This window comes from Dipodomys merriami, unplaced genomic scaffold (genome assembly GCF_024711535.1).
Source record: "Dipodomys merriami isolate MVZ:Mamm:240054 unplaced genomic scaffold, mDipMer1.0.p SCAF_15, whole genome shotgun sequence".
Taxonomy (NCBI): Eukaryota; Metazoa; Chordata; class Mammalia; order Rodentia; family Heteromyidae; genus Dipodomys; species Dipodomys merriami.
Genome location: NW_027202826.1, coordinates 15955840 through 15982941, shown reverse-complemented (window position 1 = coordinate 15982941; position 27102 = coordinate 15955840). Strand labels below are relative to the sequence as shown.

Below are 27102 nucleotides of genomic sequence, written 5' to 3'. Positions count from 1 at the left end.
AAGATGGCCTTTTCGTACCAGAACTTGCGTTGCCACCCTGCCTGCTAATGTTCATTGCCCAGGTCTCTCACCGATACATGCTATTTTTCATCACCTCTCCTAACCCTCCCTCTTCCTATTCCCCAGGCCTTCCCCATTCTTGTCCCATGTTCTTCATTAATCATCAGGTCTTTAAGACTTGCTTCAGGGTCCAATGGTAAAACTCTGCTTGCATCCTCCAAGGTAGCCAGACTTGTAGGTGTGAGCCACAGGTACCCAGTTTCCATTTCAATTTCCCAAGCACACCCTATCTGACAGGGCCTGACTCACATTCTTTCTTCCCATCTATTTTATCCCAATCATGGTGCTATCAACTTCAATGTCACCACCTGAATCACAGTCCCTCAGCCAAGATGTATTCTAGTAGCCTTCCCATTACCCCCTCCCCCATTATCTATGTCTATCTCCATCCTGCAGTGCCGATGAGCTCTGTCAGTCACTGCTCCATTGCCAAGGCTTACTCCTGGGACTACAGCCCTCCACCTTATCGACCACCCCTACTTAACCTCCCATTTCTGTTACGCTCCTTCAACCTTCTCTCTTCTGACTATAAACCCTCTTCTGTGCTTACTCTCACATATAAGGAATTCAATTATCCCCCAAATCTCCAATTATCTTGAGCTTCAAATCTCCTGTCATCTTGAGCTGCAAGAGGCTTTGCTAATATTCATGGCCAATAATGACCTCAAATGAACAAACTCTGCACTTTTACTTCCAGCCTAGGAAAGAAAACATGTATTTTTAATTGATTCTATTCTACTCTAAAAGGTAACAGAACTAAAACAACGGCTCCCCAGTTTCTTTACAGTCTTTTTATGTAGCTTGTCCTGGCTCACATGGTTGTTCCGAGTATGTTGGACTGCCCCTCAGTCCTTGGTAGGTCTACTCCATGCTTAGCATTACGCTCACTGCCCAGTGGAAACTCCTTTAGCCGTGTGCTTTACACCTCCAAATCTGACTGCAATCTCTTCTCACTATGTACAGACTTGGTTAGAAAGGAGCTCTACTTGTTGCTGGTGCTTTAACCCAACTCCTTACCATGTAATTTAATCCAATTACTAGCAACTCCAATACTTTGGACAAGTGATATCCAAAGTTAGATTTCCCAGAGTTGAATTTTCTTAAAGTGACAGCTATGCTGGAGATTCTTTTGGAATTGCAGGGGGGAAAGTTTCCCTCACTGCTATGTAGATATTATATCCTATGCAAACAGTTGCTATGCTGGATCATCCTCTCATAGAATATAACTATGGGATACTTGAGCTAATAAAGGTGGCCTACTGTCTACAACAGAAGGCACTAAGGATATTACCACTTTTTATTGTCATGTATATGGATGTGTTTCAGTCTGTCTCAAGCAACTCCAAGAGACGTTCTTTCATCTGGCCACCTACCTCTTTGAGTAGAAGTCTTTTGCACAGTTTCCAGGAGGGTTTTTGCTTTCTACATGTTTGAAGAACCAGAGGGAGAGATGCTCCAGTTGAGTTTGCATAAAGAGATAAAAGTGCAAAAGATTGTTGAGGATAGTTTAGAATCATCTTAAATAAAGAGGTCAAGTCTATTGAAAAGTTTGTGTTTTGGTCTATCCGAGTGTTTCTTTTTCCTTTCTCCTCAGGTGATTAAAGGAAAAAATAATTAGTGTTTTCCTTTTCCTCTTGGCAAAGTCTTAAATCCTAGTATCAGTAGACCAGAAATTGACAGAGAATAAAGTTGTATGTGGGATAAACTTAAAAACACCCAGGAAGACACTTGCATCTATCTTGAAATAAATAAGTAACATCTCCTCCCTGTCTGATGGGGACAACTTATCAATGTCTTCTTTCAGAATAAAGAGCTTTACATAAACTCTAACATTTAGAACCTAAAAAGAAATACTAGTGCACGTTAGGAGTAGTGTGAGATGTTTGCCGAAATTCTGACAAATGTATTTGGGATCCAAACCAAACAGTTGATATCTCTGTGGAGTCACTGGACATGGAGAAGCATCTCCTTTGAATGAATTCAGTTCTCATGGGCCCTCATCTGGGTTCTTGTATAGTAGCTAGGATAGATCATATTGTGAAAAATAATGAAAAAAGTAAACAATGAAAGAAACACTGACAAGTGGAGAAAAGAAAATAAGTTGGATGAAGCCTAACTGACAATTGTGTGCTACTTTTTGGGTCATGTTGGAGACAGTGAGAGGCAACTTGTTAAAGGGCTTAGGTGGTTTTATTTTCATTCACCCTGGGTGTCCTTCTAAAGCTTCCTCTGGGGCAAGTGACACCACCCTAAAATTAGGCTAACTTGTCTATGAAACTTCCATGACCCTTGTTTCTCACATCAAATTAATATATTCAGATAGATGATTGAATGTATTAGGTAAAAACAAGAAAAGGAGGTTAAAGATTCATGGAGATGTTTGTCTGCTCTATGGGTTCTAAGAAGACAAAGTAAATGCACAAAATCAGCTTGCACAAAATAAAAACTAAGCCTTGTAAACCATCCCCAGGTGAGCATTTAGACAACTGTAGGATTTTTTTTAGAATGTCTTTAAGCAGTTGTACAAAGGGGTTTCAATTCAGCATGTCAGTTTATGAGTATAACACGTCTTGATCAAGCTATCATTCTCCTCATCTATGCCAGCCACACCCATCACCTAAGTTACATTGTTCCATTTTCATATATGTATTTGTTCCTGTCCTCTCTCCCTTTGTATAATGTCCTTAGATTTCCCTTTGTATAGAAGCCATTAGATTTAATTGTCATCTGGTCACAAGATGAGTTTCAGTTTGGGTGGCAGTCTTAAGTGTCATCAGCCATTTTGTCAGATGATCACTTTGGTATCACAAAGTTTATCCCTTTTGTATCATCTTCTCCAGAGATCTGGCCCACCAATCTCTTGGAAATTACCTGACATGCTGAATTTTCTCGAGGGAACAAAGGGAAATTGTGGCAGGCAGAATAACCCTTCCCCCAAAATCTCTATACATTGATATTCAGAAGCTGTAAAGTTTGCCTTGTACCACAAAGGGGACTATGCTGATCTGAATGCATTCCCTGGATAATCTGGGTGTGTTTAGTCTAGGAAAGGGTCCTACAAAGTGGAGAAACTCTCCAGCCTAGTCACATGGACCATGAAAAGAGGATCAAGAAGACATAGGGTGAGAGAGAAGTACCATGGCTGAATTTGAAAATGGTACCCAGGAACTGCAGGTGAAGGAATGTGAGCCATTTCTGGAAGGTAGAAAAGATAAAAATGCAAATTCTTCCTCCAGTCCAGAAAGGAGAGGGTGCTCTTTTAAGTGTAGACAGGCCTGCATTGAACTACACACCTGCAAGAGAGTCATTGTGTGGGAAGACACCTCTTTGTAGTAATTTCTTATGGCTGCAATTAAAAAGAGAGAGAGAGAGAGAACTTCAATGGCAACTTCTGAGAGGGTAAAAAGGAATGCAAAATGGCTTCAAAAGTGCTAGAGCCACCTAAACCATCTTATTCCCTACACAGGAGAGATCATATTTTGTTTAGGGATATGCCCAGGGGGATCCAAGTGGCACAGGCTCTTCTCTTGAGCGGGACTCCTTGGCCCTTTGCTTCAAACGCCTCTCAGGCTGCAAGTGGCATCCCAGCCTAAGCATCCGTGGCGGCTGCAGCTGTGGAACAGCTGGCAGAGCCCTGGAAATGAAGTGACTTGACAGGAATGTTTGCACACGGTCACTGGAGTCCAGCCTTGTTATGATTAGGGATGAAGTAAGGCAGACAGACTTGGTGTGGGGTGGAGGGGTGGGGGAGCAGAGCCCCCTCCCCCCCCGGTGTGAAGGCAGGAAGGGAAAGGAGCAGTGTACGGCGGGCGCCAGCGACATTAACCTGCTCAGGTGAAAGAGGCCAGGCTGACAGTCAGATATTCTCCACTGCCTGTCTCTGCAGCCTAAGGCCTGAAGGCCGAGGGGAGGAGGGTGAGGGAGAGAGCGTGCACACAGGGCCAAAAGCAGTCTGCTCAAAAGCTGGCAGGGAACAGGGGAGAAGGACGGACGCTCTTTTTGGCCTCTGCTTTGGAAGAGTACAGGCACACAGCTGTGACGGCGACCATGGGGACAGCCACAGAGGCAAAGAGAGAAATTGTTCCTCCCTAAATGGCCAGGGCAGGTTTCAGCAGCACAAGATTAAAGGCGAAAGAGAAATAAAGGAGGTTCCACAAAACCTGATGGCAGATGTGATGCTTTTTTTTCAAACACTAGTCAGCACAATCATGGAGGGTTGGTCTTCTGAGGTTTAGCATATGGGACATGCTGAATATGTGCTAGGTTGGCTCTTTGTGTCTTGGAGAGCTCTGTGCAAAAGGTCACAGAAGGTGGTAGTGGCAGTAGTGCTACTCAGACCTCACAGTTTAGTCAGCACTGTGGACAGAGCACAGGGAGGCATCACCTCCACCAGGCAAAGCAGAAACAAAGCAAAGCAGCTGGAGTGTAAGCTGGCTGCTCTGCTCTTTATGCTCTGCCGGGGTAGCAACCACAGGCACTTCCTCACCGTCGCTTCTGCTACCTGTTCATGGACCTGGTGCTGATCCAAAACGCCTTCGTAGTAAAAGATGCTCCAACCCAGCCTTCCATGGTGCTGTTGAGAATGGAGGGATGAGTAACATCCCGAAACAATGAAAAGAGACAGAGTCAAAGAAAGCCATTGACTGAACCTTCCAACCTTCTCTTCAATGGATTACAGAAGATTTCTTTAAGCACGTGTTTTACCCTTTCCCTGGCTGATGAGATGCTAATTAGGAAAAAGGAAAGAATGATGAGAAATTATTTGGAGAGAAAATAAACAGAGATAGAAGAAAGAAAAAAAGAGGCCTAATTATCCCTGGAGACAAAGGAGATTAAAACAAATTCCTCTGGGGAAGAAGGAGGCACAGATGGGAAGGGATGAAGTTGGGAGAGTTTTCCTGAAGGGCAGAGGCAAGGAGAGGTTGGTCTAGAGAAGCAGAAGAGGGAGGGGGGGATAAGAAGAAAGTGATCAAGAAAATGTAACTATTGAACACCTGACGCTTTGTCTCTATGATCTCCAAGACTGAGTCCAAGAACACGGAAATTCCCCTAAACAGGATCGCAAGGGAGGGCTCTTCCTGGCCTTAGTTGTTCAGGAGTTAATAAGGTGCCTCTCGAGGTCATTGAACAGTTCCTGGAACATATAGTTCCCCAGACCCAATCAGAAACTCCATGCAGCCTGCGTGCATCATTTAAGCCCTCTGATTGGGCGCCTGTTCTAGCGCACACCAATGGGTGTTCACATGCAAGTCTTCTAAGGCCAATGGGCCATAATGTGGTGTCCAGGGGCCTGCATGCCCAACTGCTCAGGGCCGTGGTGAGATGTCAGAGGCCTGCATTCAGGACTGCTCCCGGCCCTGGAAAAGAATGCTGAACCTCTATGAGAAAGGGCTCTGCCCTGATTGCCTTACCAGGCTCCTTCATGCTTCCCAGTGAATGAGCAGAAGTGAAGGTGAGCCAAGAAGAAGGGCAAGCAGAGGGCATGAGGAAACTTACCCTCCCTGGGAGCACGGGCCTGCCAGACCTGCTCTGCAACCCCTTGCACTTTAAGGTTCAATGCGTAAAGGCATTTATTTTCCCAGCTGTGTATCAGGCTTCAGGCTGGAGCTTTAAGACTGAGAGTCTTAAAGAGATTCCCCAAGCACCTGTATCTAGGCCACTCTGTCACATGGGAGGCTGTCATTGAAGAGAAACTCGCCCAAGCTCAGAACGACTGGGAGGAGGCAGAGGGACCAGAGTCACAGAGGACGCAGATCAACCAAACCCCTACAACCACCAGGAGCTAGAAAAAACAGAGTGTGGAAGTTGTACAGCCTCCAGGCATACTCCTCCTCCTTCTGTCTCTGTGGCAGGCCCTGTGTGGGCAGCTCCACATCTAGAAGCCTGGAAGTCTTCTGGGCACAGGCCAGAACAGCTCCCTTTATGCACAGGCCTTCAAAACAGCGTGGATTTATTGTGGCTCTTAAGTGGCCCAGGCTAATGGCTTGGCATGGATAATGTCTCAGTTTAATTGGTGATTGTGCGAGCTGCTTGTTTCTACTGTACAATCCCTTGTTGCTGGCTCTGGAGCAATTTCTCACAGGCAATTGGAGTCGATTCGGTTTTCACTCAGGCCTGCAGCTTGAGGCAGACATCACCCTGCTGCAAAATCCCATTCCAGGAGATTTCACACATCTCCAGGGACAGCGGGCTCTGAGGTCAAGGCTCCGGCTCTTGATGACACTGCACCTACGATTTGTGTGTGTCTAGATGTCTATGTGGTCAGGGAGATGTGGACAAAAGTCACCACTGTCAATAACCAGCTTTTGAGGAGGTCACTGCAAGGCAAAGTAAGAGCGGAGGTAAAAACCAAACCAGGAAACCATAGCAGAACCTTTTTTTATACAGGCAGAACTATTTCAGCAGAATAACAGGTGGATTTGTCCAGAGCCTCCGCAAGCCCCTGGGCATAGGGGAAGGGCAGACAATCTCTGCAAAGGAATGCAACCTTTATACTTCTAAGAACAAAGAGCATAGATGATCCTAATTTTCATTATGGCCTCTCCTTCCAAGGTCATGATATTTTTTTCTTAAGTCTTCCTAAATCTTTTGACCTTAAATCTAGTTGGCTCCTAGCCTGTCTTTCAGGAGTGTGTGAAATATCATAGTCGTTGTGATCCGAAAGCAGCTTATGGAGAAGCTGTTTGGGAGCAGAGCATAGGATGTCCTGATGACATGCTCGCATGCCGGTCTTCCTGAAATGGACCAGGAGCTGGGCCAGGCAGGCCAGGGATTTACCTGAGCTCACATAGCTCCTGACAGGACAGATGTAGGCCTATGATGTTGAGTGAGTGCTCCCAGGAAGATGACAGGAGTGAAACATTGAACTTTGCATCCATATTTTATTGATTTGCATGTCCATTATTTTCACATTTTGCATCTCAAACCTATTAACCAAAAGGATTTAATGATGAAAGGATCCAGTTAAACCCAGCTTTCTGAAGTATAAGTGACAGCAGTCAGTTTATCTTTTTACCAGACTTTGGGTCCAATTAAGAGGAAGAAAACCATCAGGTTTCTCATTGTTCTGTGCCACTACTTTGCGTCTTTCCTGATTAAGGGAGAAGTAGAGGGCTTAAGAATATAGAGAGCGACCAGCACCAGTGACCCACACCTGTCATCCTAGCTACCCAGGAGGCTGAGATCTGAGAATCATAAGCTAGCCCAGACAAGAAAATCTGTAAGAGTCTTATCACTAATTAATCACCAAAAACTGAAAGTGGAGTTGTGGTTTAAGTGGTAGAGAGCTAAGCTAGCCTTGTGCACAAAACCTCAGGACAGCTCCCAGACCCTGAATTCAAGCTCCAGAACCAGCACAATAAGAAGAAAAGAAAAGAAATATAGAGAGAGCACATAGGTCTTCTAACCTCACGATCACTAAAATGGCACTATGTTTCATTTTTTCTCTCTAAGCTATTTCTGATGCTTTTTCTCAAGAGTAAGTACTCTTGCCATGACTTTTGAGGTTGTGGCAAAAAAAAAAAAGCCTGACCCTTTTCCTTAGGCTGCTCTAATCCAGAATTTAAATTTAAATGAAGTATTAGATTTCTTGACTTCAAGGTCATGGACAATAGGCAGTTAAAGCTTTTTATCTGCTAGTTTCTGCCAAGAAAACTGATAATGCTCGACTATCCTCTAGCTGACTATGTTGATTGTAAGGATGGGGTGTAGATTGTACATCCTTGGGTACAATTACCTCCCCAAATACAATGCATCTTCTTTCAGACATCCCAGGGAGATAATTTGGACATACTGAAGATCTATAGTAATCAGATAATTACTATCGATTGCTCTTTAGACGTCTTGATGAGGTAATTAGGACATACTGGAAAGAAGCTAGAACTGATTGATTGGCATGCCTGTAATCTCAAAGATTTCTAATTATGTTTCTTTTCTTCTAATGGTTTATAAACAAACATCACTTTAGCTTTAGAATTTGTCAGGTGCCAGGTTCACTGGGAACATCAGCTTTCTCTATTATGCTAACTAGACATGGAACATGATCAGCATAAGCTCATTACGCCTTCCTGCCGAAGCAGAAGAAACTGCAATTAACCCTCCTTTCTCTTGTTCTGCATTTCCACACAGGGCTGACTTCTTGTCACAGAGTGGGATGTGCAGTGTCAAGAAGGTGGTCTGGGAAGGCCATGTGGGACCCTGAGCTGGGCGGATCAGCATCTCCCCTTAACCTCCAGGGATATTGGAGGCCTGCTAAGTCAGGCACAGCGGTCAGGACCCAGTGACACAACATGTGTGTCAGAGTGGCCAACGGACTGCTCAGCTCCAGTCAGGAAGAATAGCTACTCATCACCAGCCACAGTAAAGAGCAGGTCAATAGCACCAGGCAGCTAAGCCACACACTTACTATATCTGGGTACTCTTGCCTTATGGCATCCACTAGACTAATTACAGGACTTCCTGTTGGAGACCACATTCCACATGATCTCCGTATTTGCTATACCTGGTAGGACCTTTCAGCAGCTTGGTTTTTGTTGTTGTTGTTTTATTTTTATTTTAATAGCCTGATCTAAAGGCTAAGAACCATGAAAGCAGTAGCTTGCCATGAGCTGTTTATATCTAATTAATGCTATCGGTGAGCTCAGCATTCATTGGACCATGAGTGTGTGGGTGGACATTCATTCAAAACATGAGAACATCAAAGGAGGGGGTAATAATGCTTGACAGAAATGTTCTCATTACCTTACTCATGTAACTGTAACCTCTCTGTACAGCATCTTTACAATAAACATTTTTAAAAGCATGAAAAATACACATTTCTGGGCATCCAGGTATCTGATGGATACTCTGGACTGTGGAATGTGACTGGACATTCTTTTCATGATTTCTTCTGCACATGGTTCCCTGGTTGATGCCCAGGACATGCAGATGGCATTCTGACTAAACACCTCTGTTCTTGAATTCCCTGAGTTCTATTTCTTAAAAAAATCATCAAAAAAGAAAGATCATATTTTACATTTTTGTAATAAAATTCAATGTTTTCCTGGACCTCCGTTTAAAAAAAAAAGAAAGAAAAATCACAAATTATACTTATTGTTACCATTAAAATGTTGAAGAGCTATGAAATACAATGGACAGTTCAACCAGGAAAGGAAAACCAGGATATTATGTCCAGTGATAACTGACAGTGTGCTTGTGTTTGGATAATTACAGCTGTAGTTGGAAATGCTTCATTAGCTACCATTAAGGAGCTTGAGACATGGAAGTGGAGATGGAATTTGTCTTCCTGTAATATCTTCATACTGTACATAAAATAGGGAGCAAGTTCTTCTCAGTCACAGCTCTTGAGAAGTGGGGGTGTTCTTTCCAAAGTTTAATCTCAGCAGCTGTTTAGATCAATATTTGTTGTTTAAGAAACGGATGAATCAGCAGCAGAAAAATTCCCTCTAAAAGGACCTGTAAAGAGCATATTCCAGAACTTTAGTAATTGGCAATTAGAGGCTGGTTCGTTTTAAGCAAAAAGTTAATGCGTTTGTGTCCATGTGTACTAAAAGTGAGAGGACTAAATGTCTGAAACACACTACAGGTTTTTTGTTGTTGTTGGTTGAGGTTGGTTTTCATTAAGTCTAACATATGAGTTTGTCTCTCCATCATTTGCCACCTCCCTTCAAAGTTCATTAAAATCTACTGTATCTGTTTATATGTATATTTTAACCTCTTTCCTCTTATTGAAGTTTCTTTTTTATTGATTGGTGGTTCTGGGTGTTGATGAAAAGAATTCATCTATTTGCCAATCATGGGGGTGGGGAGGGATGAGGGTGGAGCAGACTAACTTGACAAAATGGACAAGTCAGCTTATTGGAGACCCATCCTCTGCAGGAAGGAGGAGCTGTGGTGTGAAGGAGCCTCTGGGCCTGTTGAACAAAGGGTTCTCAGTGTTGTCCCAGTGTGCCTTGCTGTGAGGAGGCACTATAGAGACTCACCCATTGGTGACAGAGGAGCTAACTCGAGTGAGGCAGGTCAATAATGTATTTTGTTCCCGGCATGTCGTTGTAGGAAGTTTTACAGCTTGAGCGGCAGCTGGGAGGACAACTTCTGGAGGAACCCAAGGCTCTCCATTTTAAAGGCAGCAACCACAACCTGCGCCTGTCCATTCACGACATTGCCCATTCCCTCTGGAAGAGCAAGCTGCTGGCTAAATATCAGGTAAGGCTGCCAAAAGGAACCAGAGGCTTGGGGACAATTCGGAAAGAGGGTGGACATTATTAATCACCTGAGAAATCTTCTGCCTGGAAATTGCTTTTATATCAATACTTGTTTCTTGAAATGAGTTTGGGGTCATTCAAGATTTCTCTTATTAAAGAATATCTGATGGACATATGTAAAGGAATGCATCTTGGAAACTTTTCCTTAAAATAGTTATACCATCATTGACCTATTTTTAGTAAAAACAAAAACAAAAACAGATTTCCAGTTCTAGCATGTCAGTTAACTTTTATTGAAAATGATTTCACTGACATTAACTGAATTGATAAGTATGGCTGCGAATGTATTCATAGGCAAAATAGGATATTGTTATTCCATGAAACACAAATCAGGTTGCTAGCATAGCAACGCTAACTGAGAAGTGCGAAGAAACCCCTCCTGTTTGGGAGCTTGAAGTACATAGCTAAATAAAACACAACCAGGATTTTATTAAGTAAATATTCATCAAAGTACTATTCCCAAGTCTCCTTGCAGACTCCTCTATCCGCCAGCCTGAACACTCAGGAGATGGTACTGATGAATTGTAGGCCTCATCCCATCATGGAGATGAGACTTGGTCAACATCTGTGAATCTTGCTCTGCAAATCCAACCGCCTTCACCTTGCCACTGTTGTATTGGGTCCTTCCTGGTTTTAGTCAATGAACACACTAGGAAGGGAAGAGTTCTCAGCCTCATTCTTACTCTTACATGGCATTTACCCACACATAAATTACAGGATGCAAACCTCTGCCTTTGTTAATAATCACAAGTGTATTCACTTGGTGCCTAATCTCTGCTTTTATCCACCCCTTCTCATATATATATATATATATATATATATATATATATATATATATATATATATTTAGATTTCAACATGATTGCTCTATTATGACAACACCCTAGGATGGATAGGAGTCTATCTTAATTTTAGAAAATGAATATCTGTTTCAGACTTTTGTGCTTTTTAAGCCAAGCACTTTTCTATAGCAATTAATTTCCAACTGTACTGAGTTTGGGAGGCCCTGTGTCCCAGAAGACAGAGGGTAGAGTCATGCGAGGAAATGCAATCCAGCCTTACCCTCTCCATTACTTTGCTTTCCTCCAGGATGTCACAGCAGGAATTTATTTTAATGAGCAATGATGGTATGTCGAGATTTATTTTAGGAACTTTCTAAGTGTTTTTTTTTAAATCATTTATTATGACTCCTTTTGCAATGAGGGAGAGCAAATTAGGGTGCACTGGTTAGTTATATGGCTCCTAGAAGCTGACTTCCTGAGTTCAAATCTCGACTCTACCACTGAGGCTGCTGATGTTGAATGCGTTTTTTAACCTCTCTGGGCCTCAGTTTTGCATGTGTGAAGGGGGATCTGTACAGGGATGGAGCTGTTAGAAGGAGGCTGTTAGCAATGAAGCACAGCGGTGTCAGTGTTCACTCCTCATGCCGGAGTATCAATTTCATATCCTATAGGAAATTCCTTTTCACCATGTCTGGAGTGGGTCTCAAAGAAACCTGCACTGCACCTTCACTCTGGAAAGGTTTAGCCTGAACACCGTGGAGCTGGTGTGCAAACTGTGTGTGCGGCAAGTGGAAGGAGAGGGGCAGATTTTCCAACTCAACTGTACCGTGTCAGAGGTAAGGACCCTTATTGTTATTCTTAGAAAGCAGGGGAGAGAATGACTGTTGGGAGGACTGAGAATGGGAAACAACATGCAGCGTCAGTATAGGCCATAGAGAAGTCCTCCCAAGCTTCCTTACGGGTCCTATTGGTTAAGAGAACAACATGTTAATGCTCTTGGCAAGGTAGATGTATTAAGAACTATAACAGGAAATCCTTTTTCAAAAATAAGCCTTATTTCTTATGATAACATGGCAAGCTTTTTGTGCCTAAAATCCATAGATCATTAGTAGGATTCCACAGGTTACTTATCCCCAGTAAAGGTCAGAGCAAGAGGATTTCATCGATTGCTGACAGGCTTGCTGCAGGACACAGGCCAACCCATCTTCTAGCTATAGACATTTGCTTTCGGTTTAACTAGAGGAAGAATCAGTTCAACATCCCTGGGCCATCATCTATGGCCTCCTCGATCATTATCAAGGGGTTCCACAGAAGTTGTGATCAGGACATCACTTGAGAGGATCAGTCTGGTCAGGATAAGAAAGTCATTGTTGCCTGACCAATGGTTTGCCCTGCAGGATCCATCAGTCCCGATCTTCCTCAATGCCCCTGAAGTGGTCAGGTGGTTAACTCAGAGCCCAGACCAACACAAATATGAAGGTTGGAATGCCAAGCTTCTCAGCCACTTTTAGTGAATTCACAGGCCCAAATAAAGAGGTTTGTCTAAGCACCTGTCACAACATGAATTTAAGAACCATGTTCCAAGTGTTAAAAAGAGGTCTGAGTATCGGGTGTAACATTTAAGCAGTATGCACATATAACTTTGGTCTCAGCCTCCCACACTGGCCATCTGCCCCTCCTGCTTTGCCAGTTCCCTCTCAGGGACCCAGTTGCCTTTTCTTCCCCCTAATTATGTACTGCTAAGCAGAGTGAGAAAGGGGGAAAAAATCTCTTGGTCCTCTTTTCCTTTGCTCCTTCATTCTCTAGGGAGCAGAAGAGTTGTCCTTTCCCGAGGGCGCTAGGGAAAAGTTCCAGAAATAGAAAATCTGCATGCTTCCTCCTGGTAGCCATCAGCTTGGCCTTTCTTCACTCTGAATTTCGTGTCTGTCAGTTGGACTTCTTTTTCATCTGTCCATATGTACTGTAATAACAATGATCATTGCTATTTAAAACGCCCTAGGAAGGAAATAGGAGGTGCCCATGACTTTATCTGTTCCCTTTGGATCCAAAGGCTGTGGTTTGAAAAAGTGGTAGGCCTTCACAGGGGCGGAACAAAGGAAGACGAATAAGGGAATGGTCAGAAGGCGGCCTCTTCTGGGCCTCTCTGGACTCAGCTCCTGGGCCTCTTGCTGAGCCACAAAGCATGGGGTTGTCGTATTTCAACCCTCCAGCCGTCCAGCGTATGATTTAAAATACTACTTCTCCCTCGCTGTCTCATGCATAATGACGGATGAAATAGCAGTCTGTTCAGATTGTCTTGCTCTGCATGTCCTATTTAAAGATGATTTTCCTCAGCAAACCAGGGCTTGGGGGGGCGGGCAATGGTAGGGAGAGCAGACAGGCTCTCTGGCACTCCATCCTTCTTTCCCACAGCTCATCGAGGTGCGGTCATCCTGTCCTCCTGTAGTTTCATGAGACTTTTGACTCATAAACAACTTTAGTCACAGACCCCAGTGACATTCATAAGGAATGATGGTGGTGTCAGGGTGCCATGGTAACCGCCAGGCCTTTGGATGCGCTGGCCTATCTCCTAGGCCCACAGCACCACCCCTGCTGGCTCCAGAGGGTGTTTTCACTTTCCAGGCCCAGCAGGTCTGCAAAGTTCAATAACCACCCAGCTCCCGTGACAACAAAGGCTGCAGAATTTTGGAGGGGGGCAAGGAGCTCTGGTCCTTTGATGCTTGCTTTCTGTTCAGCGTGAACATTTGCTGAGCCCTGAAAGGGTGGATCAGATGCAGCCGCAAATGAAAAGAGAGCTGCACGTAGCTCTTCCCCCCACCGGGCCGCCTTCTCCTCACAGAGAAAGGACAGTTTTGCACAGTGTGATCACAATTTAAGGACTTCTTTCTGGTGCCAACGTAGAGGAAAGAAGGTTTCTTTTGCAACTTGGCTGCAGTCTGCCCAGAGGCGGCCAGCCCTAGAGTCACGTGGAAGGCCCTCGTCTGTGGGTAAGTGCACAGCCGCACAGTGGTGACTTTGCTCTGCTGACTGAGTGGCACTATTGTGGCTAGCACATGAATGAAGTTTGGGGTACCCACAGAAGGGAGGGGCCACTCTGGTCCTGATGAGGAGATCTGTGCTGGAGAACAATGGACTGAGGAGTCTTGACACCCTGATCCTCATCCGAAATTGTGAGACTGGCAAAACATCCACAAAGGGGAGGTGGGGGGGATGGCGCCACTGTGGTTGCTTTCTTCAGTACTCTGCTCCTTCCCGGGTCCCAGGGCAAGGTGGCTGGGGGCTGGAGTCCCCATTCTAGTGTCCTTTCTCCCAAGAATGATCTGGCTTGTGGTGAATGTGTTGCCCTCTCTCCCCAGCCACCCATCACTCAAGGGCCCTCAGCAGCAAGCACTTGTAAAGCCACATGACCCTGTTGCTTTCCAGTCCAGTGGAGGACCAATTGCTGACCACGGTGACCAGCATGTCCTTGATATGATTATATCAAAAGCCACCAAGGGTTCCTCTGTTTCATTTGCCAGAAAGTCCTTTAAAAACTTCTAACTTGACACAGATACATGATGATTGAATATATTCTTATTTTTTAAAAACCTTTTAGATTTATAGGCAGGTGTGCAGTAATAAACAGAGAGCTACCCATCTCCACCCAGGGCAACACTAGTAGAGAGAAGGAAAAGAAACTTCACTTTTTTCTCAGACCTCTGTTGAATCAATCCACAAAGACCTAGTATAACAATGTGCCAAGTGGACAGTTCTATAGAAATGTAGGCCATTATTTATTCTACAGCCCCAGTTACATGATGCCTAAATTGGTCTGTGGGCTTGTTATGGAAATTGGATGAGTGAATGTTAGTAAGTGCTGTGAACAGAATTTAACCAATGGGACCCATTTATGTTCACCATTTTTGTTCTTATTGGGATAACTGGGTTTTCTAGTAAATTCTTTCAGCCCAATCTGTGGTGTCCATTATCAGCTTTTCAAAGGCTTCACATTTCCTACCGATCAAAGTAGACTAAAAATCCCCTCCATTTCTATATAAACAAATAAAAGCTAAATATAAGCAAAGGCAAATTTGTTCCCAGATTAAAGGAGATGGTACATGTTCCCAAGTTTGTGTAACCTGGGTTGCTTTATAAAGCTCATGGTTCTGAACCCCAGAAATGATGTGGCTTTAGGGGAACTAGTTATCATCTAATAGTAACTTTCCAGATTACAGTGAACACTGTCATCATTTCTTAATTTTCCCTGATCATCTATCTTTATTAACAACTGGCCCATAGCAGAGACTATTAAAAACATACAAAGTAATGTCACTCCAGGAGAGCTGCTCTTTTTGCAGTGGCATATATTACTTGGACAAAATGCTTTCATTGTGATATTTCCATACATGCATACAAGGCACTTTGATCACATTCCTCTCCTCCATTACTCATCTAATATCTACTTTCTAAACCATTTCCATTATTCTGTTTTCATCAACGTATGTGAAGTTCTTCAGCCATGTTCACCCTCCCCTTCTCAATGGAGTCTGCCCCCAAAATAGTCCTCATTTTTCACTCATGTCACTTTTTTAGGCCTAGATTTCCATATGAGAATGAAGATGCAATATTTGTGTTAGGCGGGCTTATTTGGTTTAACATGATGCTCTCCAGTTCCATCTATCTATTTGCCTGCAAATGATAATAAGTTCTTCCTTCTGTGTAGCTAAATAATACCCCATTGCATGTTTGTATATATGTACATATACATACATACATATATATCATATACATGTGTGTATATATAGTCACACATACTTTCTGCACTCACCAGCTAGACTGGATACCTAGTCTGACTCTATAACTTGGGTGTTATGAAAGCAGTACTATAGACATGACTGGGTAGGTATTTTCTTGACCTTCAGCTCCATGCCAGTAAATGGTATATCAAGGTCATATGTGGCTCTGTCTTTAGTGTTTTTAAGGAAACTGACTTCCACATTGGCTGTACTCATTTACATCCCATCAACAATGTATAAGAGTTTTCCCCTCGCCCCCAGTGCTGCCCAGCATTTGTTGCTGTTTGTTGTCTTGATGATTGCTATCCTGACTGGGGTGAGATTGACTCTCAGTATTGTGGCAACTTGCATTTCCTTTATGGCTTAGAATGTTGTACCTTCCTTCATGACCTTACTGACCGTTTGTACTTGTTTTGAGATTTTGTCTGTTCAATGCATGTGCCCATTTATTAATTGGATTTTTTTCTTTTGGTGACCAATTTTTTGAGCACTTTATTCTGGATAATACTCAATTATCTACTAAATAGCTGGAAAAGATTCTCTCCCATTCTATAGATTGGTCCTTGATGTTGATAATTGGGAGGGGGGCGCTGTGCAGCTCTTTAGTATTATTCAATAACATTTATCCATTTTTGCTCTTAGTTCCTTAAGAATTGGAGATCTCTATTCACTACCTATGGCTATAACTTGTTTCCCTTGAGATTTCCAGTAGTAGTTGATCTTATATATTAAAGTCTTTGGTTCATTTTGAATTGATTTTTGTACAGGATGAAGGATAGCTATCTAGTTTCAGTCTTCTACATGTGGAACTCCACTTTGCTAATACCATTTATTTAAGGGGCTTTCCTTTTCTTAGGTACTGTTTGACACTTTTATCAAAAATCAGATGACTATAGATACGTGGCTTATACCCAGGCCTTCCTTTGTATTCCACTGGTCAACATAAACAAAGTACATTACTGCTGTAGTTGATCTAGCTATTACCTCTTCCATGGAACATTCAAAATGACTGTTGGAACTATGTGACTCTAGAAAGAGTGAGTAAATCAGGTAGGGATAGGCAACTAGAGTTGTAGTTAACAAGTAGCCTGGGGCAGGGTTGTTTGGTTCAGGAGTTCAAAGCCAGTGTAGGCAAAATAATGAGACTCTATCTCAATAAGTAAATATAAAAGTTGGTGCTAGGGTTTAGGTAACTCAGAGAAATATGCTTAGCATGAGTGAAGCCTGACACGTGTGCCATCACCCATAGCAGCTGTTTGCCTAATGTTGAAAAATCTAATGCGTAACTAAGGGAATCATTACATCAAAGACAGATGGCATAAGTGTCATAAACCATTATTATAATAAGCATTCTGTGAGAGTAGTGGCTCTTTTTACCTGGAATAAAAGAAAAAAAACTAATGGCAACTGAAATTATTACAAGGTATTTAAACATAAATGTATATAAGCAGTTTTCTTTTATCTGCAAGGCTATTATCAGCCTTCTGATAAGAGATATAAGAAATTATGCCCTACAGCTCTTACAGGGCAGAGTAGCCTGGGTTGTAGATCAAGATGTTGCTTCTAACATAAAATGACAATGGTTTTTTGCTCTTTAAATAAAAGGAGAGGAACAAAATGTATATGTGGAATAGATCTTCCTACGATGTAAGTCTATTTGAAACTCACTTCAGGATTTAATAACAAGAAGGAACTAGGAAGGCTCTAGTGGCTCATGCCTGTAATCCTAGCTACTTATGAGGCTGAAATCTGAGGACTATAGTTTAAGGCCTGGGCAGAAATGTCTGCGAGACTGCTTCAATGAACCAGCAAATTGGCCAGGGTAGAGATGTAGCTGAAGTAATAGAGTACCAGCTGAGCAAGCAACTGGAACAAATACTGGGCTCTGAATTCAAACCCCATTACCAGCAAAAAGAAAATGCAAAGGACGAATCCCCCAGTCAAATTTAGTTGGAAGGAAGTTTAACACACAAATCTTTGGGCAGAGTTCTATCAGGAGTGAGCACTATCCTTTTCCCATAGTAGGATAAAAGAAAATTTCTCTCATTCAAATCAATTATCAGAGTAGTTATATGTGCAAAGCACAATGTTGGTGATCATGTCGATTCGGAGAAGGATAGAGAAACTCTCTACTCGAAGAAATGCAAGAAATAAAAAGTTCAAAAATCAACTCAAAATGGATTCCAGGCTGGGAAGGTGGCTCAGTGGTAGAATGCTTGCCTTGAATGCATGAGGCCCTGGGTTTGATTCCTCAGCACCACACAAGCAGAAAAGGCCAGAAGTGGCACTGTGGCTCAAGTGGTAGAGCATTAGCCTTGAGCTGAGGAGCTGAGAGACAGTGCCCAGACCCAGAGGTCAGGCCTCACAACAGACAACATAAAATAAAATAAAATAATGGATTTCAACCTAAATACAAGATGTAAAGCTGTTAAAGTACTAGAAGAAAGCATGAGGGAAATCAGTTCAAAACTGATTCAGGTAGTGATTTTTCTAGAGAAGACCCCAAAGTGTAGAGTGAAAAAAAGAAAAAAAAAAGAATGCAGAACTTGACAACTGGATTGACATCAAAGGAAGAAGTTGCACAGAAAATGAAACAACCAACAGTATAAACACATGATGTTTACTAGTAGTTTATACGATAGAGGATTATTATCCAAAACACGATTTTAAAAACCATCAACATTTTTAATAAGTAACCTAATTTAGTTGAATGGTTAAATGATCTGAAGAAACATTTCTCAGAAGAAGAAATAGACACAAAAATGAGCAACCAGTACATGAAAGTGAGCTCTCAGCTCTACCCAGTCAGAATAGCTGGCATCAAAGGGTCAAAAGAGAACCAATGGAGATGTGGAGAAAAGGAAGCTGTGCACTGTTGGTGAGAATATAAATGAGTATATAAATCCCAGGATGTATGTCCAAAGGATATGAATTTGGCATGCTAACGAGATATCTGAATACCCATGCTTATTGTGACAATATTCACAGTAGCTGAGAAATGAACTGCTCAACAGATGAGCAAAAGTTGTATAAATAAATATGTCTCCTTCTGTGTGTGCATGTATGTATATTGAACAGTATGAATCTGGTAACACAAGGCCCAGAGTACTGCAATAACCAGACTTTGACCTCCATTGCTACTTAATTAGGGTAGTTTTCTATAGATTAGGAGATGTTGTCCAGGAAAGTAGCAAGCAAACTTCACTATGGGTGATGGCATTGAGTTGTGCTGGCCATATATAATTCTATTCCCATTGTAAGCATTGAGTCCATTGGGTTCAGACATCCCAAGTATAAATCGATTAACAAACGCTGACCTTTGTCCTTAGACCACTCTCCTACTCACCTTCCTCTGAGTCCCAGGCACCCAGAGGTCAGGAACTCTTTTCTCCACCCCCTTAGGAAGAGCTCTGTGCCTAAGGGGGAAAGCTACAGATTGTGATCCTCCTTCTGAGACCCCACCTACGACTGGACATGTTTGTGCCTCATATCACTGTCCTTTAGACCTGGTATGTGATGGAGCAAATACAAAGGAGCTGATGGAATCCGTTGCCAAGCTTTGGATTTTGAGTCTAACACTAATCAGAACCAACACCTCTGTGCATTTTATGGCAAAAAGTAGTGGAGACTTTGTGTGTGTGTGTGTGTGTGTGTGTGTGTGTGTGTGTGTGTGTGTGTGTGTGTGGTACCTATCTGTACTGCGGCTTGAATTCAGGGCCTGGGCACTGTCCCTTTGCTTTTCTGTTCAAGGCTGACATTCTTCTACTTGAGCCACAGCTCTACTTCCACCTTCTTGCTTGCGAATTGGAGATAAGCATCTCATAAATATTTTCTGCCTGGGCTAGCTTTGAAACCTGATCATCAGATCTCAGCCTCCTGAGTAGCTAGGACCACAGACGTGAGCCAGTATGACCAGCTCCCAAAATAGTGTAATTTTGCTCACATACACACAAAAACCTTCAAGCAATCCAGGCCCCAACAGAGCCCCCTGTGTGGTAAAATTATACCCACTGGAGAAGTCAGCTTTAGGTGTTGATTCTGGAAAACTGTTTCTGGAAACTCCACCGGTCACATGGGACTCAGATGGCTGACATCACCCCCCTGCACCCCACAGTACCAGTAGCAAGAAGGCTTGGTAAAATTTGGGGGACTCTGGACAACAGTGTCATTCACACACACACACACACACACACACACACACACACACACAGAGCTATGTGCCCATCAAGACATCACAGAAGCATTGGCTAAGCCTACGTGGCTAGTGTGACTAATTCTATACACCAAGGTGTTACCTGTTTAAAAGAGAAAGAGGGAGGCATTTAAAGTGGATTACGTAGATTTTCTTTTATTGCATCCTTTGCTTTTGCCTTTTTATCCAGCAGAAGCAATGAGAAAAATGATTAGAGAGTTTCTCTTGTGGTGAAATTCCAAATTTTGCATTTGTGCTGTTTTATGAGCTGAAACTATTTTAAGAGCCAATTTATGGTTTTCTCTACTAAAATTAGACTTTAAAAAAAAAGAAAGTAGGTTCAGCAATTGGAGGATGCCGTTAGCATCGAGCCCTAAATATACTGTTGACTATTTTTCTTTTGAAAAATTGTCTTAATTTGCTGTCTGTTCGCCTTGCTCCAGTCCCTCCATTGAGAGCAGATGCCAGCTAGCCTCCTGCTGCCAGGTTAGAGAGGGCAGGGGGCATTCACTCCCTTCCCTGCAGAGTCAGGTGATTCCTACAGGTTCTCTTTGTCATCCTTCTCATCTCTGATCTGATGTTGGTTCTCTCGCAAGTGTTCTTCTGAGCAATTCTCCCCCTTAAAAGCTACACTTTCAGAAGCACCAGCTTTGCCTCTTTTCTCTCTCTCCCTGGAGAATCCCCTCAGGGAATGACATGAGAGTTTTCCCTCCGGCTCTATCCTGAGCAATACAAGCCTCTGCAGAAGTAGCTCCAAGATGGCGACCTTCCTCTCTCCCTGGTTAGGAAGACTGACTCACCACGTTGAACTGAGGACGAAGCAATGGCTTCCTAAGCAGAAAAAGAGCACTCTTGCTTTTTTGCAAAGCAAGGCCTTATGTTAATGGGCTCAATAGGGATTGCTCTGTCTTCAGAAATAAAGCTGTGCTGTTTTTGTTTGTTTGTTTGTTTCCAGGAGCCTACTGGCATCGATCTGCCCTTGTTGGACCCGGCCAGCACCATCACCACCGTCACAGGGCCCAGCGCGTTCAGCATCCCGCTCCCCATCCGGCAGAAGCTGTGCAGCAGCCTGGATGCGCCACAAACCAGAGGCCATGACTGGAGGATGCTGGCTCATAAACTGAACCTGGACAGGTGGGTGGGGCCAGGCTTCAGGGCCAGCTGTTTTCTGCCAAACCCAGGTCTCCCGGGACGGTCATGGTTGGGCAGACTACATCCTTCAATTCAGCTGTTTATGTTGTTATTCAGAAAACGTGTCTGACACTGCTTCCTTGAATCTTACGCGAAGGGCTTGCAAACCCAGTTCCAAGAGATATTCTGGGTTTATTTGACATTTATAAAACTTGGTATCAAGTTTTATGATCTACTTTGCCAAATGGATGAGCTAAATCCTTCTAAGGAGGATTTTCAACCGGCCCTGATGCTTGATGGAAAATTAGCATGCTCACACAACTGGCATGAAACATAAACAGAGCACAAGAGACACCACTTTGCAGAAAGTTGGCATCATAACCAAATAAAAAAAAAGGCACCAGCTGGGCACGAGTGGCCCCCACCTAGAATCTTAGCTACTCAGGAGGCTGAGATTTGAGAGTCTTGATTCAATGTCAGCCCAGCCAAAGAAATCCCTGAGACCCTTGTCTCCAATGAACCAGCAAAAAGCTGGAGGTAGAAAGGCGGTTCAAGAGGTAGAGCACTGGTCTTGAGTGAAAAAAAAGCTAAGCAAGAGCACAAGCCTCATGACTGGCATGAAAAAAAAAATGAAAAGACATAGCATGGCACACGTTAAGACAGTCAGAGAGTCTGAGCTGAAGAGAACACACAAGTCTCTTGATTTCCTGATTAGGATATGACCCATAGGCATCTTGTCTCTTAAATTATCTTACTCCGAGTTGAGGTTAACAAAGTTACACAGCTCGTCTCCTCTGTGGGGCTGATCTAATTAAGTATGGGCTAGTCATTTAGAAGGGTTCACTGTAAACCACAATGGAGCTGAGATGCTTAAAGACAGATGCTCTAAGGCAGACCAGTTTAGTGGACTAAAAACAGAAGAGAAAACGGATCCCAAAGGCATGCCTTTCAGCACATTTTTCCCATTCCCCATTTACAGGTACTTGAATTACTTTGCCACCAAATCGAGCCCAACTGGCGTCATCCTGGATCTCTGGGAAGCCCAAAACTTCCCAGATGGAAATCTGAGCATGCTGGCAGCTGTCTTGGAAGAAATGGGCAGACATGAAACAGTGGTGTCTCTAGCAGCAGAAGGGCAGTATTGATTGACCACACTGGAAAATGAAAAACATGCAGGGAGTCTGTGACTGTCCAGAGAACAACACACAGCCGGGAGGGAAACCCAGACCCGACCAATGAGCTTTACAGGCAAGATGGCAGCAGAGAGCACTGGGAAAAAGGCCACCACCCATGTACACGCCCACTCTCCTCGGACAGCACCTCGGGAGTTAAGAAAAGTTGTGTAAATTTGTACCTTGAATTTAGAAATCACTCTAATTTTCCTCTTAGTTGGGCTGTATGCTGTATGGTACAGGATCTTACAGTTTCCTAGGAAACGCTTTTTATTGCTATCCAGCTCTATGGATAAACTTTCTTAACAAACCCAATTTCTACAAATGTTGTTTACATCAGATTGGACAGGGATGCAGACACTGTCCATGGCTTGTTCTATTTTTGTTCAGATCATTTGGAGTTGAAGCTGTGGACGGTTTGTTGTGTCTATTACAGATTAGTGATTTGCAGAGAAATCGCAGACTTTTTGTTGTTGTTGTTGTTTTGTTTTGGCTACAAATTGTGTACATTGAGTGTCTCAGACAATAGCCACCCCCCTGCCCCCATCACCGTTCCTGTTTCTGGAACTTTGTAGAACCAGTGTTACCGTTTGTATCAGGGAAGTGCTAAGGAGAAATGACTGAGTTCTTAATGCCTTGGGGTGGGATTGGGCTCATCGGATGTCCTTTGGGAAGAAAGCTGTAGCTCTGCAGGGAAGACACTGATTCATCTTCAACCATACAGACATTCCTTCATGACATGTGTGTGTGTAATATGCTATTACAAGTGCTTTTTAAAGGTATCATTATTATCATTGTTATTGATGCGTATCTACAAGTATTCTAGTAAAATGATTCTCTTTTAGTTTTGGCTTTAGTTAGCAGTACTGTTAGTGCTTGGTAATTGACTAGGCCTGTCTCCTACACATGTGTGACAGCGTGGTGGATGGGCACCAGTTTAGTTTAATAGGCATTGCTTCCTTGAATAATGACTTTTCTATACCATTCCAAAAAGCTAGTCAATCTTCACTGGCTTTGCCCATCTGTTCTTTCAGCTTGCTCAGGCAAAGTCTTTCTCCTCTGAGTCTTATTATGGGAAGGATAGTCTACAAAGTTCACTTCATCTTGTGATTGTGAGTTCCATCAAACTGGGTGTACCTTAGGGGCAGCACAGTTGGTAGAAAAGTCCTCAAACTGGAAATCAGGACACCGGTTGTTGTCCTGTATTGAAGTCTGTCTACCTGTGCTACCTTGGGAAAGGCACTGCAATCCAATCAAGCTCAGTTTCTAATCAACTGCAATAAGATCATCTGCAGCTTCTCCCACGGTGGGACTCCCATTACCACACCTCCAGTCTCCTCCATCCGTCTGGACTTCACAAGGAACTCTGAGCTGGATCATTCAGATGTGGGCTAGCCTTTTGCCTGGGCTTCTTTACCTTTCCACCAGTGTTGACTTGGAAGAGAATTATTCTAACCTTCCAGATGTTTGTTCAGCTTTCCAGTCTCATCTTTGTATGGCTGTATGATGTTTCTCACTGAGAGATGACATTCCGTAACTATCATTTTCTTGTCCTGCCATGGGACCCCTGCCCATCTAACCTTCTGTCTTGGGGCACATTTGACCATGTTATCACCAGTCTTACAAGTGCACCCAGCAGGATGACCTTGGTGTGTTTTGCTATCCCCAAACCCATTCACCTTTATTTTAATAGTACTCACTAGCATTTGCAAAAGTTCATTAGCCCTTCTAGCCTATAAAATGTGAGCCAACAGACAACTTTGTGAGGTTTCCTTTGGGACCATGGTAGACTCTTTCAGCAGATATGGGAAGAAGAGTCAGCAGATCAATAACCACATCCAAACTGAGTACGAAGCACACACATGCTTGCATCCGAACCCACAAAATAGAACCGACCCTGGTTTGCACAGAGACAGAGAGGAATCAAGCTTGCTGACTGATTTTAGCTGAGAAATTGTTCTGTGCATTTCCCAGCTTCCCACATGTTCCCTCTCCTGTTAAGTTACTTCTTGGTTTTAGACTCATCTTTACTGATAGAGAGACTTTGTTTCCAAGCCTCTTCCTTCATGCCATTTATTTCTTATCTTCTCTGTTTTAAGATATATAGATAGATAGAGTATAATCTTTATCTGATCATCTTGTGCATTGTGATTTCCATATATAAAATTTCCATATTTAAAAATACCTATTCCATTGATTATAGAGGGGGATAAGCAAATTTAGATGATCACATTTTCACCAGTGAGTTAGAATTAAATTGGAAAACCTTAAACAGATTACTTTTAAGAAGGAAACGAAGGAAAGAAAAGTGTTGTCCATGGCTATATCTTGAAATAAACTTGCTAAGATTGTTCTTCAGTAGTTGAGTTGTGAAATTACCAATAGAAATCAAGAACTAGAAGTCTGAACTGAATGCTAAAAGGAACTTCTCTGCCTCATGACAAAAACGGAATGGAACAAAGATAGAGTTATCTAGATGAGTCATTTCCAAAACTTTTACTAATTTAAAAAGTCACGACCACAAGTGATTATTGAGCATAATAGGCACAATATTGTTGGAAGTGATGCAGGGTTCTTAGGGTTCAAAATCATCTAAACATTCTTGCTTTTAACCACTCAAAAATGCATCCAAAAAAAGGGAAGAGTGATTGATTTCTTGTGAGGTTCTCATCAGTCATGTAAAATGTTTTGTTTCTTATCAAGTGCGTGACTGCTGCCACATCGCAACAAACCATACGTCAGATGGTGTCACTAAGAACTGTTAGATTGATCTTTCCAACTTAGAAACAACAGTTCATTTCTTAGGTAGCCATTTATAGGCCATCCTGTGTGCCTGGTCTGGCTTCTGTACTACTTGAGGGAAAACTGGGCTTCAAGTGAGTGGAAAGGCTATCATTTGTGCATGGTGCCCTCTAGTGGCATGAAGCACAGTCTACCTTGCAGTTGATACAGCTCACCAGAGGTGGACTGGTGTTTTCAGTCAGTACCTGCCGAATTCAACAAATGTAAAGGATTTTCCGCTTGAAATGTATGATTTTTATTATTATCATCGCATTTTTCACTTAAATGACCCATCTCAAACTTTCATGTTATTTTATGTTGGCCATTAACTCGTTCGTATACAAGTCTTAAGATGCTTTCTTGTTCACAGACATGCACAAAAGCTATATAAGTGTCTTTAGAAGGTATCATCTTTAAGAGCTATAATTTCCACTAGGTTTTATGCATTGGAAATCTCCTTCTTCTTAGTTCCCTAATGCTTATCTTTGGCAACATAAGAAGTACCTGCTTAGAAGCCTTGCCTATGCAAATGGAAATACTGTATTTAAGGAAAGGGGAAATGTGGCTGTGATCAAGAAGTAGAAAAGATTCGTTTCTTCTCCATTTGCTAGTCCAAAGGCAGGGTTTCATCCTGGTTCTCACTGTTTGTCACATGAATTCATCTTTTCTTGAAGTGCTTCCAGGTACATGATGAAGACAAGCTTGGGGGACAAGTCAGGTCATACAGGACACAAGACCTTTTACAGACCTCTTCCTCAGCAGTCACCTGCCACAGAAAGCAGGACAGGTCACTTGTCCTGGTGGTGTGTCCAGTTTCATACTGCATCATATCATAGGCCATTTTCATTTTCTTTTACTGTGTTTCATCTCTCAGCTATCAAAGAGTAGAGCCATTCTTTAGAGGAAATACCTGGGGACTGCATTCAGGATGCTCTGTAAATGAGGCATTGGGTCACAGATTTCTGCTAGAAGTCAGATATCTTAAAAGCAAACATCTAGGGCTCACCCTTCACTTCTTCTGGAGGACAGTATGAAGAGTCTGACCTATGCATCTGTGTCTTGGGAACTTGGCAGGTGTACTTATCAGCCACTCATGCTTCTGCAAACAATGGGTAAAGTTGGGGAGCAGTAGGCTGATGGCTTTTTCTAGAACCCACAGGCCTCTGCACCTGTAGTCTTCCCCCCAGAGGTCAAATGTAAAGTTATAGAGGGACTTCCAAGAGTATGTAAAGAAAATAGGGAAGGGTTCTTGCTGAGTTGTTCAGTCTTCACGTTGAATGTGAAGTTTAGCTTTTGCTGAGCAATTATTCTAGACCAGTCAGTTGATTCACATGGAGACTTCAGTGCTATGCCAGGGCTGGCTTCCTAAAGACAGGAGGGCCACAAAACACGGTGCAGATGTAACGAAGCTCCAGCCATGTGCTTTGAGAACATGTTTGCCAATCAGAATATCACTGCTCCAAAACCAATTATTTGTAAAGATGATGACCAATGAGTGTTAGATTTTATAGATCCAATAAGGAAACAAATATTTTTATTATTATCTCAATGTAATAAAACTTTTTTTAATCTTTCGAGTGCCTCATAGGATCAACTATTATTATGTTTCATTTTTGTTTTTATACTTTTTATATTTTTAAAATATCCTGATGTAATGTTGACTGAACTATATCTTTAGACCTTTTCCTCTGTGCAATGAAATTCTATTTCTCTACCCTAAGAGATCTGTTTTTCTCCACTCTGGCTACAAGGATCACTTTGAAAAAGTTGCCCTTGAATTTCTGATGGTTTGTTAATAGAATACAGAATATGGGAAATATATTGTCACTGGTATTATTTAAGTTCATGTCCATATATCCCAGAGAAGCCAGAATCTGGGATGGAAACTGGTTTTTGAGAAGTGGAGAGAGCAATTTCTCTACAGCCTGTAAACTTCCAAATCCTTTC

The 27102-nt window shown here is 42.7% G+C and overlaps 1 protein-coding gene across 2 annotated transcripts in view; it reads left to right on the top strand.

Annotated features, from left to right (window-relative positions):
- The window catches only part of Unc5c (unc-5 netrin receptor C), a 335667-nt gene extending 308938 nt beyond the window's left edge, over window positions 1-26729 (top strand). For both annotated transcript variants that reach the window (XM_070022304.1, XM_070022303.1), the window contains 4 exons: window positions 10114-10263; window positions 11776-11940; window positions 21027-21205; window positions 22182-26729. In XM_070022304.1, coding sequence (XP_069878405.1) covers window positions 10114-10263; window positions 11776-11940; window positions 21027-21205; window positions 22182-22347 — 660 coding nt within the window. In that variant the 3' untranslated portion in view covers window positions 22348-26729. The remainder of the gene's footprint in view (window positions 1-10113; window positions 10264-11775; window positions 11941-21026; window positions 21206-22181) is intronic.
- The last annotated feature ends 373 nt before the right edge of the window (window positions 26730-27102 follow it).